This window comes from Rhinolophus sinicus, linkage group LG04 (assembly GCF_036562045.2).
Source record: "Rhinolophus sinicus isolate RSC01 linkage group LG04, ASM3656204v1, whole genome shotgun sequence".
NCBI classification, from domain to species: domain Eukaryota; kingdom Metazoa; phylum Chordata; class Mammalia; order Chiroptera; family Rhinolophidae; genus Rhinolophus; species Rhinolophus sinicus.
Window position 1 is genome coordinate 130,822,675 of NC_133754.1, and position 12,958 is coordinate 130,835,632.

General features: G+C 33.2%; 1 protein-coding gene across 16 annotated transcripts in view; it reads left to right on the plus strand.

Annotated features, from left to right (window-relative positions):
* MPDZ (multiple PDZ domain crumbs cell polarity complex component) overlaps positions 1 to 12,958 on the plus strand; it is a 156,655-nt gene that overhangs the window by 41,261 nt on the left and 102,436 nt on the right. For 15 of the 16 annotated variants that reach the window (XM_074330403.1, XM_074330388.1, XM_074330390.1 and 12 more), the window contains exons 4-8: positions 7,462 to 7,671; positions 8,153 to 8,292; positions 8,942 to 9,155; positions 9,895 to 10,023; positions 11,617 to 11,826. In XM_074330403.1, the coding sequence (XP_074186504.1) occupies positions 7,462 to 7,671; positions 8,153 to 8,292; positions 8,942 to 9,155; positions 9,895 to 10,023; positions 11,617 to 11,826 (903 nt within the window). The remainder of the gene's footprint in view (positions 1 to 7,461; positions 7,672 to 8,152; positions 8,293 to 8,941; positions 9,156 to 9,894; positions 10,024 to 11,616; positions 11,827 to 12,958) is intronic. The other variant, XM_074330398.1, reaches the window with a different exon arrangement.

Here is a 12,958-nt window from a genome sequence, read left to right on the forward strand (position 1 = left end):
ACTTAAGAGTAAAATTTCTGAGTCTTAAGTTATATATTCAGCATTTGTAGATCCTGTCAAGCTGTTTTTCCAAGTAGTTGTAGGTCTACACTCTCACTGTAATGTGTAAAAATTCTCATTGTTCCACATCATTGCTTATACTTGGCACTACCAGTTTTAAACTTCTTTTTTTCCCGATTTTAGCCACTCTGGGGGTATATTGAGGTATCATATTATTGTTTTGATTTGCATTTTCCTGATAACTGATTATATTGAGTACCTTTTCATATGCTTATTCATCATTTGGATATCTTCCTTTGTGGAGTTCCTGTTTAATTATTTTGCCCATTTTTCTATTGCTTTGTCAGTCTTTTTCTTATTGGTTTACAAGAATTTTTAAAATGTATTGTGAATACAATTTCTTTGTTGGATAGTTGTATCATATCTGTTTCTGTTTGTGTTTTGCCTTTTGATTTTCTTAATTGTATCCCTGGAAGACCAGTTTTTTTTTAATTGTAATAAAGTCCCATTTCTCAAACTTTTCTTCTATGGGAAGTCATTGACTATGCCAAGGATGTAGAGATTATGCCCTCAGAAGCTTTTTTTGCTTTCTTAATTTTGGCTATGGTGTGAGGTAAAGTATGTGTTTCCATGTGTGTTTATAATTTTCCGTTTGACCCCAAACCATTTACTGAAAAGGCCATCATCCTTCTCTCCGTTACCTTGGCACTGTTATTTTAAATCAAGTGGTCATACATATGTTGGTCTGTTTCTAAACACTGTGTTGTATTCCAGTTTTTTGTTTTAACAAAACTGTCATATTTTAAGTGGAATCTTTTTTAAAAAGTGTTAGTTTCTCGTTGGATTTTACTAGGAAATATAGTTATTTTGTATTGATTATATCCACCAACGTTACTGAATTCACTTATTAAAGCTAATACTTTATTTGTAGATTCATTTGGGTTTTCACTGTACACAGTTATGTGTCTGCAAGTAATTACAGTTTTTATTTCTTCAGTTCTAGTCTTTCTACCTTTTGTTTCTTTTTCATGTCTTATTGTACTGCCTACAACATTGAGTCTAGTAGAAGTAGTGATGATGGACATCACAGTCTCATTCTCAACCTTGGGTTAAGAGCAATATTTCCCTATTAAGTATACTTTTTATCCACTACTTTTTTCTGCCATCTATTCAGCTAATCTTATGTTTTTCTTTTTTCTTTTTTTAATATGGTAAATTAAACCTAAACAGTTTTCAAATGTTAATACAACCTTGCATTTCTGGGGTGCCCAACTTGGTTGTAGTTATTATCTTCTTTATATATCTTTGGATTTAGTGTTTTGACGTTCTTGTTCAGTATTTTTGTATCTATAATTTTTCCTGTCTTGTAATGCCCTTGTTAGGTTTTTGTGTCAAAGTTATGCTGGTCTCAAAAAAAATTTGAGAACAGTTCTTTCTTGTCACTGAAAGAGTTTATAAAATTGATGTTATTATTACTTTTTTTAATATTTGGTAAAGTTTACCAGTGAAATCATCAGATCTGTTTTTATTTATGTGGTAAGATTTTTAATAATGGATTAGTTTCATTAGTAGGTACAAAATTATTGGCATTTTGCTAAATTTGTTTTTTAAGGTATATGTTTATTTTATATAAAATTTTCAAACTTTTGGGTATATGGTTCACTACTGTATACCTCTAGAGTTTAGTTTCGTCCCTCTTTTCATTCCTAATATTGGAAATTTATACCTTTTTTCTTTGATTCACATTGCTGGAGGTTTATCCATTTCGTGAATCTTTCCTTCCTCCTAAAGACTAACTTTGGTTTTGTTAAATTTGTTTATTATATGTCTTTTCTGTTGAATTTGTGTAACCTGTACTATTTTCTTTCTTTTTCGTGTTTGGTACACTGTTCTACCTTTTTTATATAGATGCTTAGCTTGTCAATTTTTAATCTTTTCGTTGGTTTGAATATATTCATTTAAGTTTAGCCATTTCTAAGTATTGCTTTATGTGCGTTCTACAATTTTTTTAAGTTGTATCTTCATCATCATTCAATTCAAAATGTTTTAATTTTTTTTTTGCTTCTTCTTTGACCTGTGGTTTATTTAGAAATGTACTATTTAATTGACTTTTTCTTTTTAGTTTTCTTGTTTTCTTTATGTTATTGATTTCTAGCTTAATTCTATAACCAGAGAACATTAGCTGTATGATATCAGTTCTTTGGGATTTCGTGACACTTGTTTTATGAATACCTATGGTCTATTTACAGAAGTATTTCTTTTGTATTTGAAAAGCATGTGCATTGAGCGGTGGTTGAGTGCACTGTTCTGTATTTGTCAATTAGATCAACTTTATTTAGAATGTTGTTCAGATCTTCTATATTCTTATTGATATTTTTTTTCAGTTCTGTCAGTTACTGAAAGAGATGTATTATATTCTCTACTTTTGATGGTGGATTTGCCCATTTCTCATTTAGATTCTGAGACCTTTTTGCCCTACATGTTTTGAGGTTATATTTTTGGATTACTAAGATTGTTTTATGTTCTTACTTAATTGATCTTTTATCTCTATGAATTGTCTTTCTTTATCTCCAGTAATGCTTCTCGCCTTAAATCCACTTGTCTGATGTTAGTTAGTTTAGCTGTGCCAGGCTTCTTCTGGCTTATGTATGTATAGTGTATCTTTTTTCCATCTTTCTACTTTAATCTTTTATTTATTTATTTATTTATTTATTTATTTATTTATTTATTTTTTTTTTAAGTGGCCCATGTGGAGATCGAACTGGCAACCTTGGTGTTATTAACACCACGCTCTAACCAACTGAACTAACTAGCCACCCCTATCTTTTTCTTTATCATTAATTCGTATCTTTGGTAAACAGCATATATTTGGGTTTTATTTTGTTATACATTTATCACAAAGTCATTTTAAAGCTATTTATGCCAATCATAGTTATTTTTATAATTGCATGACTTTATTATATAGTATAAAAATTTATGACAAGATTTTTTTTTCTATGAAAACTTATTTAAATTCTTTGGAAAGACTTTGTAGGTGAATTGATAAAACACTTGTTGGTGAATTGGTTGTGTTTCATCAAACTTACAACATTAAGGAAAAATTTCATAAACATCTAGATTTGTTTAATGAAATTGTTTCTCAAGTGTTTAAATTCTTGCTCCATCTTTAAGAGACCGAATTTGAGACTAATAACATATGTATTATATGAATATGGTTTATGCAAGAAAGAATATGAAGCCTTCTTGTAATTAAGATGTTTGTGAGTAAATTATATACATGCCCTTTGTTATTTCCACTTTATCTGACCTTTTAGAGTAACTGAACCAATTACTAGTTCTGACTGCATCTTATAAGAGGGTTTCTCCTATACTTTTAAATCTGAGAGGAGGTTTCATCCTGCTCATTCACAAAGAATTTGACAACTTTTTAATTAAATACTTTATGTAATCTTTATTTAAGTTATGTTTTAGGTATTAGAACTAATTAAAACTCATTAATTAAGTTAATATGTTTATTTACTCAGAACATAAAAGGTCTTTTTAGACCAAAATACTCAGCCAATAGTTAAACATAGAACAGGTAACTATTTGGTGACTCTTGCTGTGGACTAGCAGCTTCCATAAATTATACAGATTATTTATCTCTATGTAAAAATCACCAGACATGTGTTTTCTTCTGTTTATTTAATATTCTGTTAGCTGATATGGGAGTTAGTTATTTTTATTAAACATTTATACTTTGTCTGCTATGAAGAAGCCTTTCAAGGCAAATAAGATTCATTCCTGTTCCTCAGGAGACTATTGTTCAGGAAACCATTTTGGTAAAGTTATTGCAGAATCAAAAGGTGACTTTGTGCTTTTTCCTGTGGATATAAATTTGCAATATAACAACAAGCCTTTTATATAATGAAGAAATTAAGTATAGTTTTTACATATGTGATCTCTTTAATCTTTGCATTTACATTTATGTAAACCTCAAGGGCCAGGAGGAGACAGGAGGAGTCATGGGCATTGGTTAAACCTTAAACAAATTTGGAGAAGACAACTGATGCTCAGTACTTTGTATGATTTTCATAATATTCTACTTGTTCTTCTCCTATCACTTTGCCTTTGGAGTACCTTCAACCTTGTCTTACGTGATACCAGAGCTTATACTTCACCAGTTAACTTCATACAGTTAGACTCTCTGTTCTTAGAATGTAGTTTGTTCATTATGGCTTACCATAGCAGAAGTCCAAATATTTTTTTGTATGCAAATATACCATAGGCATTAGGTCAAGGTATGTATCCCTTGGCCTGTTACAAATTTTACTATGCCATCTGCTTCAACCTGAGTGGTGTATCTTCTCCTGGCAGACTTTATTGAAGTTGCCATAGCTCAGGATAAGAAAGAAAGAGAGGGAGGGAGGGAGGGAGGGAGGGAGAAAGAGAGAAAGAGAGAAAGAGAGAAAGAGAGAAAGAAAGAAAGAAAATCAGGTTTGGCATAAGAAGTTTGCTTTTGGAAAAAAAATATAAAAAAAATAAAAAAAAAATATAATGCCTGCTGTAGATTTTAAAATAAGCATTTGAAAGGATTTCCAAAAGTCTCTTCTAAACACATTGATCTCTTTTTTTATCTGTGGTTGTAGATAGCCATTGTAATGGTGAATTATTGGTGACTTTGGTAAATTACAACGTTTTCTGTTTTATTTATAAGAACAGTAGCGAACGCTTAAGCACAGATTGGTGGTGTTTTGTGAAATATTTTGCTTCTGTCAATGGAAGCTCTTTACCTAATGTCTTATTTCCAGAAATGATATCTCAAATAACTGTTTACTATGTGTCTAATACAAAGAGGATAGGAACACCATGATAAAAAAAAAGTCTAGGTCACAGTCTACCTACTAGGTATGTAACTTTGTATAAATTTTTTCATCTGTAAAATGGAAATAACGCTATTTGGATGGTTTTGGGGGAGATTATATCAGAGTAGGTACTTAAAAATGGATAAATATTTATGTATTGTGTAAATATATGTTGAATGCCAACTCTGCAAGGCATTCTTCTAGAGAATGAGGATATCATAGAGAATAAAGTAGTCAAATTCCTCCACTGGAGAATTCTCCATTTTAGTCTGTCTCCATGACTGGGAGGAAAGCTCCATGACAGCAGGGTACATGCCAGGTGACAATGGGCACCATGAAGAGCAACAGGGCAGGGTCAGCTCATGGAGCAAAATGGCACGATTCTGTCTTCAATAGGGTTGTCAGGGACGGGTTCTCTGAGGTGACACTGAGCACACTTGAATGAAAGAAATGAGTATGTAGATCCTTGCGAGAAAGACATACCTGTCTGGTAGAGGGGACAGCTTGGCAATTCGATGAATGGTGAAGTGGTCAGTATAGCTGGAAGTATGTGGGTGAAGCACAGAGTGCTAGGGGGTGAGTGCAGAGAGTGATCCAGAAACATCAGTGATGTAACCATTCTGATCAGTAATTATAGATGAAAAGTTACATTCCAGACACGCTATAGAAATATGAAATTAGGATTGACTGCATTGTTTTATCAATTATTTAGCTTTAACTTGGAGCTCTTTATAACAGATACACACAAGTAATTATAGAATATTTTCCAAAATTGAATTATCTTTTTTGTTGTTATGTATTTATATCATACTTGGAGTTAGCCAAAATGTGAGTGAGGTTTGAGGGCACAGTCCTCCACACTGGCCCCTCTGCCCCAGACTTTTGACATCAACAGCAAAGGAGTTAAGCTCCAAATACAGTTAGAGGGAAGAATTCACACAAGACCACCCTTGTGTCTGAACCAACTGCAATTTCAGGAAGTTTCCAAAACCACCCTCAGGTTCAGTAGTTCACTAGAAGTACCGACAGATCATGGCTATGGTCTATCATAGGGAAAGGGCACAGGTCAAACATAGCCAAAGGATGAGATGCATAGGGTAGAGTCTGAGAGGATTGCAAATCAGCTTTTATTTTTCTTAGGAAGTGTCCCCTTCCCAAAATCGATTGTGACAATATTCAGCAAGCTCACCTGAGCTTAGTGTTCAGATTTTGTTGGGACATCATTTCATAGGCATGATTGATGGATTGATTGATTGGCCATGTGGTTTAACAGAGTCTTAGAATTTGAGCTGATGTCATGTGGCCTTGTGGCCCACTGTGAATAACAGGAACTCCCATCATCTGGGAAATACCAAGTGTTTAGAAGCTACTTCCTAGGAGCCAGTGACAAAAGGCAGATCTCTCTTCAGGAAAGACTGAATTCCTTACTATATACATTGTCATAAAAATTCAAGCAATATAGAGAGTAAATGGCTCCCTGCAGTCCCATTTCTCTGAAACAACTAGTGTTATATTGGTTATTTGTTGTATATTGTTCTGGATGTTTAATACATATATAAACATCTTTTTTTAAAAGTACATTGAATCATATGATACATACCAAAGGTCTGACAGTTAAGTTCGCAAACTCACCTAGAAAAAGTGCTACATACCTCATTGCTGATTATCACTTTGGTCACCTTCCAAGTACTTCCCTTGGGAAGCTATGCACCAACGCCAGCACCTAGTCCATCCTTCAAAGCAATTTTGGAACTCTTTCTGGAATGGCCATCAGAGCTGTTTTCATAATACCCTTGATGTCCTGAATGTCATCCATATATCTTCCTTTCAATATTTCCTTTATCTTCGGGTGTAAAGAAAGAAGTCATTAGGATCCAGATCAGGTGATTAGAGAGGGTGTTCCAATAGTTACTTGTTTACTGGCTAAAAACTCCCTCACAGACAGTGCTGTGTGAGTTCGTGCATTGTCGTGATGCAAGAGCCATGAATTATTGGCAAAAAGTTCAGGTTGTCTAACAACAAGTTCGTGAACTTAATTGTCAAACGTCATATTGTTCAATAACCTGTTTCCCCGAAAATAAGACCTAACCAGACAATCAGCTCTAATGCATCTTTTGGAGCAAACATTAATATAAGACCCAGTCTTATTTTACAGTAATATAAGACCAGGTCTTTATAATATAATATAATGTAATATATAAGTAATATAATATAATACTGGGTCTTATATTCATTTTTGCTCCAAAAGACGCATTAAAGCTGATTGTCTGGCTACGTCTCATTTTCGGGGAAACACGGTAGCCTTTTTCACTTAAAAGTGTCTGTATGGATGTGTATGTTTTTGCATGTGCTTTAAACTTGAACAATGGAGGTAATTAGTTTAATTTTTTTTTCCCATCTAATAAATAGTAGTTTATTGAACATCCTTGTACACAAGACATAATGTATTATTCTGATTTTCTCCTTGAAATAAGTTTCTTGAAATAGAATTGCTGAATCAAAGAGTATGGACAATTTGAAATTTCATATGTACTTCATTATTACCCCTCTTGGGATGTTTTCTATGAAATAGTTTATGGAATATCAAAATTGTTAATAATCTCCATATTACTCTTAGGTAAATACTGCAACTTCGGCAATTTCAAATGTCGAATTTGCCCATGTTCCACATGTCAGCTCAGCCATAATACCTAGTCTGCAAAATGAATTGTTTTTGTCATCCTCAAATAATGGGAATCTGGAAGCACTTACAGCTTCAAGTACTGCACACATCAATGGGAAACCTGCTTGTGATGAATTTGATCAACTGATCAAAAATATGGCCAAAGTAAGAACATTTTTTTCCTGCTAATTATGACAGAACATATAATATCTTAAGATTGTAATCAAGGCCTGGATAATGTGAAGAATATTTACACAATTACGTAATATATGTTAAATGTGTACACTAAGTATGTAATTTATTAAATATAGTGTTAAATATGTTTTTATTTATTAAGGTATTTGTAACATCTGAAAAAATTGGAATGAATAAGAAGTAGATTTTGTGTCAGTTTGGATGGTTCAGAAATTTTTCTATTCCATTTTTCTTAAATTACCACATGTTAAACTGAGTGTGATAGTTTATGTTCCAGGCATATTCTTCAGGATAAATGAAATATCTCATTCTAGGTGATGAGGGATAAAGGTTATCTTAGAAAAAAATAATTAAACATCTTTGTTTTTAACAAAGTAATGCTACTAATAAGATGACTGGTAAGTGCAGTCATTGGCTTTTAATTTGACTTCTTGCTTTGTTTCCTAAACAGGGTCGCCACGTAGAAGTTTTTGAGCTTCTCAAACCACCATGTGGAGGCCTCGGGTTCAGTGTTGTGGGACTACGGAGTGAAAACCGGGGAGAACTGGGAATATTTGTGCAGGAGATCCAGGAGGGCAGTGTGGCTCACAGGTGAGACTGTCACAGTGTCTTCTCTGTTTTTGTTACTACATTCAGGAGCAGTCGATCACCTTGGGAGAATGTAGAAAAACAAAAATGAACAAAAAGCAACAAAAAACTGAATGTAATGCTATTGACCAGTTTTTAGATAGTGTTAACATTTCTATGATAAAAAGTAAGTCCTTTCGATAGGAGAGTAACTTGTAAATATTGTCATAACTTAATCATTTGTAAGAAAAGAAAAATTTGAGTAGGACATTATTCTCATTGTTATTAAATGGGCTATCTTTGATTAATTTTAAAATTACTATCTAGAAAACAATACGTGTGACGCACGATAATTTGAGCTATATTTTATTAATATACTCAAAACCAGAGGTAGATATATGCATCTTTGCCTTCATTTGTAGGAGAGAGGAGCATCCAATATATAATGTATAGGTTTCCTGAGCAACTGAAAAGAGGAGGGCTTTTAAGTGGGGAGGGTTGTTTAGTGGTAGATCAACTGGAGCCAAAACATATATTTTTAAAAGTAGGAGTGCTGGAAAATAAAGGTATGGATATGAAAAAAAAACAAAAAAAACCTGAAAATATGTGCCTAAAAACCTGTCATTTTCTTGAGAGCTGTCAGATATCTTTTACCCTTTTTCATTCTTGGTAGAGATGGAAGATTGCAGGAAACCGATCAGATCCTTGCTATCAATGGACAGGCACTTGATCAGACAATTACACATCAACAGGCCATCAGCATCCTGCAGAAAGCCAAGGATAATGTCCAGCTAGTTGTTGCCCGAGGCTCACTGCCACAGCTCATCAGCCCGGTAGTTTCCCGTTCCCCATCTGCGGCCAGTACCATTTCAGCTCACTCTAATCCGGTGAGTACATAAGATTTTCACAAGGAACAGAACATATTTTTCTAGTTCTTTTTGATTGTTTCCAATTCCTTGGGTTCTTGGTACTTCTTGAGTTTTTTTGCCTTTTTATCCTTTTATCTCTTCTCTCCCTAGCCCAGAATATTTGTTATTTAATTATGATTAAGTTTCTGGCTTCTAAAACAACTGTTACTTTCTGATGTGTAGTTTTTTTATTTGATAGCATTCCTCAAATGGAGAAAAAAAAATTAGCTGTTTAATAAAGTTGACTCTGTCTGTAGACAGATACAATCTTGATTTTGCCTTGTAAATTGTAGAATTATATTGTCACAGTTAGCTGTCTGGTGGGTGACTTTAAGAAGTCATCTAATTTGTAATCCTGCAGGGCAGGATTTTGCAGAAGACATTCTTAATAGGTAACAGTTTTTTTTTCCTTATCCTTTTCTGTTTTAAAAACAAAGTTCTACGAAGGATCTTGCAAATCAGTGCCTATCTTTACCTGTTTAAATGTGGTCACTCTAATGATGTATTGATAATTTCAAGAATGATTATATCAATAGCAGTAACAATCTGTTGAAAGGGAAGTGTACTAAATAAAAGGGACATTCTTCATGCTCATTATTATGTCTGACTCAATTATTTAATACTACTCATGAAATAATATTCTCAAAAATCTCAACTGGAATGAAAATTTTAGTTTTTCCTAAGTTTTTTCAAATTCATATAGGAGCTTTATTTTCAGGTTCACTGGCAACATGTGGAAACTATTGAATTGGTGAATGATGGATCTGGTCTGGGATTTGGCATTGTAGGGGGAAAAGCAACTGGTGTGATAGTAAAAACCATTCTGCCTGGAGGAGTGGCTGATCAGGTAAGCTACTCCAACAGGGTTTTCATGCTGTGTTATCAAATAACGTGGCTTCATCTTTTATGTTATCTGTCAGAAAGGAGAAACTTGGGCCTTAGATAATGTCAAAGAAGCTGAGTTAGACTTCTGTTTTGATGGGCTATCTCGAAAATGTTTTCTTAGGCCTAGGGAGAAATACCTTGGAAAGGGGACATTGATCTTAAGTTACGGTAATAGACAATAATCTTAAGACTCTAGGACCACAGACTAAAGCCCAGGTTATGGTTGTGGTCATTGTAGAAATAGCAGTCCTTTATTTTGTGATCATTAATCATATTTATAAACCTAGTCAGCTGTTTTATAGCTACAAGATATTATTGAAAAAATAATATTTCATTATAGTGGGAAAAAAACAAGATTCATCTTGTCCCTTTAGTAATGGGTCACTGATGTCATCTTTGTATATGAAGCACTGCCTATTTTTATCACTTAGAGTAGTTCTTTAAAGCATTGCCATTTATGCTGTGTGACATTGTTGGAATATATGTAAGAAAATTGTAAAGTTACTTGTTATGATTTATATTTTAATTTGACAAGTTCTAGTGTAAGTATCTTTTGCCTTGATCATAACATTTTGTTTATAAAACTCTTTGCTTTTGCATGTGTATTTGAACTTACTTAGGAGTCAGGTTCATCAAATATTTGTCATATCCATAAATGAAAGGTATATTTATTGGCAGTCTTATCCGAAGATGTATTGACAGTATCCAAATTTTCTTTCTTTTAAATATTAGTATCCAACAGTATGCAATTTCCCCTCATTGACAGGCTTGTAATAAATAAGTGTTATCCTCAGTATAGAGCTGCGCTGTCCAATACTATGGGAACTTGCCACGTGTCCCCTTTTAAATTCAAATTTAAATTAATTAAAATTAAATAAAATGACAAATTCAGTTCCTCTGTTGGACTAGCCACACTTCAAGTGCTCTGTATTGCTTGTAGCTGCCTTGTAGCTGCTTTGTAGTTGCCATATTGGACAATGCAGACCACTTGCATCATTGCATAAAATTCTGCTGGCTGCTGTTTGTATGGAGGCTTATAAGACTGCTTTACACTCCTCTTGTCTATCTGAATTTTCATCTTGCAAGGATTTCATCTACAAATGAGCTCTTTAGGGATATTTATCATTGAAATGGTAAGGCAGAAAATTGCGGTATTAATTCAGTGCTTTCTTGTGGCTCATACCATATTTTGAATAATATATATTTTCCTAGTAACATACTTCATCTTTACTTTGTGGCAATTTCTCATTTTTCTAACCCTCAAAAAATTCACAAAAAGACTTCATATTTTCTTTCATTTAGTGGGTAGAAATCAAATTGAAAAGCTCACATCAACTATTAATTTAAGGAATATTTGCGAATTTCAGTGACTTCTGTCACATTGAATGATACCAGGATGCTTCAAAAGACAGTTACAATCACAACCACGTGCTTAATGTCCCATCATTGGTAATTCCTACCATTGCTTTTTTTTTAATTCCCTTTCTCTCATTTAGGATTTCTCTGATGAAGTTAATAACAATAAAACCTGATAAATCAATTTATTTTTATTCAGCACGGACGATTATGCAGTGGAGACCACATTCTAAAGATCGGTGATACAGATCTAGCCGGAATGAGCAGTGAGCAAGTAGCACAAGTCCTCAGGCAATGTGGAAATAGAGTTAAATTGATGATTGCAAGAGGTGCCATAGAAGAACCAACAGCACCCACCTCTTTGGGCATCACCCTTTCCTCATCCCCATCTTCCACTCCAGAGGCGCGGGTAAGTGGGTAAAAGCACTTAAGTGGGGAAGTCATAGACAATAGCACTTAAATGATAGGATGTTTATTGAGAAACTAGATTAATATTTATATATTAGTGCAAAGATTAAAACAGTATTCAAATGTAGAGATGTTTCAGCACTAATAACATGTTATTAATTAGGAATAATATATAGCAGATGAAAAATAGATTCCTTAAAGAATTCTAGATGACTATTTTACATTTTCCCCTAAGCAGTAGGTTTAGGAGGTAATGTTTTGAAGTATGGAAAATTTTTAAAGAATTATTTGCTACCAGTACTTGTTTAATTCTTTCTCGTATTTAGAAGACCCTCTGTAAGGTGAGCTGTAAGTTCTAATCATTCCCTTTCAACAACTTTCTTTTTAGTGTCTTTTTTCTTTTTTTTGAGGGGGGTGTTGAATAAAGCTTACTAAATCCTTTCAATATTAGTGTTTTAAGGTATGTGATAGAACTGTTATCAGATTTGTAATGAGAAATGACTATTCTTGACCCAGTTACATAATTGTTTAAACAAAAGTTATGCTTTTGGAGTAACAAAAGCTTTATTCATAGGCATAGCATTCTGTCTCTCTTTTTTTTTTTTTTTAACTTGATGTGAAAAAAGCTAGAAATTTTCAAAATCCTTATAATGTGGTGGTGTTCTCAAATAGTTCAGGTCACAAGATGACTACAGTAGATAAAATATCAACAAAATAATTTTCAGAAATCTCTTAAATATTTAAGAAGAGAATCATACTCAATTTGTAGCTTTATAGCAAATTAGTCCTACATTCCTTTGTTATAGCTCTAAAAACATCTATATATTTTTTTTCTATTAAAGTTTTTTCTAACCAGTTGCTTCAAATTCTTTTTTTTAATATCCAAACCTCCTCCACAAGTCCTTTGAAACCTTATTACAACACTTGAAATTTCCATGATTCTGTTGTTTTTAGGGTTGAGTTCGGTTGCTATTTTTTGCAGAGAGAGAAGTAAAGAAAGAAAGCTTGTTTATGAAAGTATTTAAATGGCATTCTTTTGTGATAAACAAAACATTTTATTCAGCAATATATAAATGAATGCAATACCGAAAAACACTTGATGTAATTGAAAGCTTAGAAAAATATCTATTCTG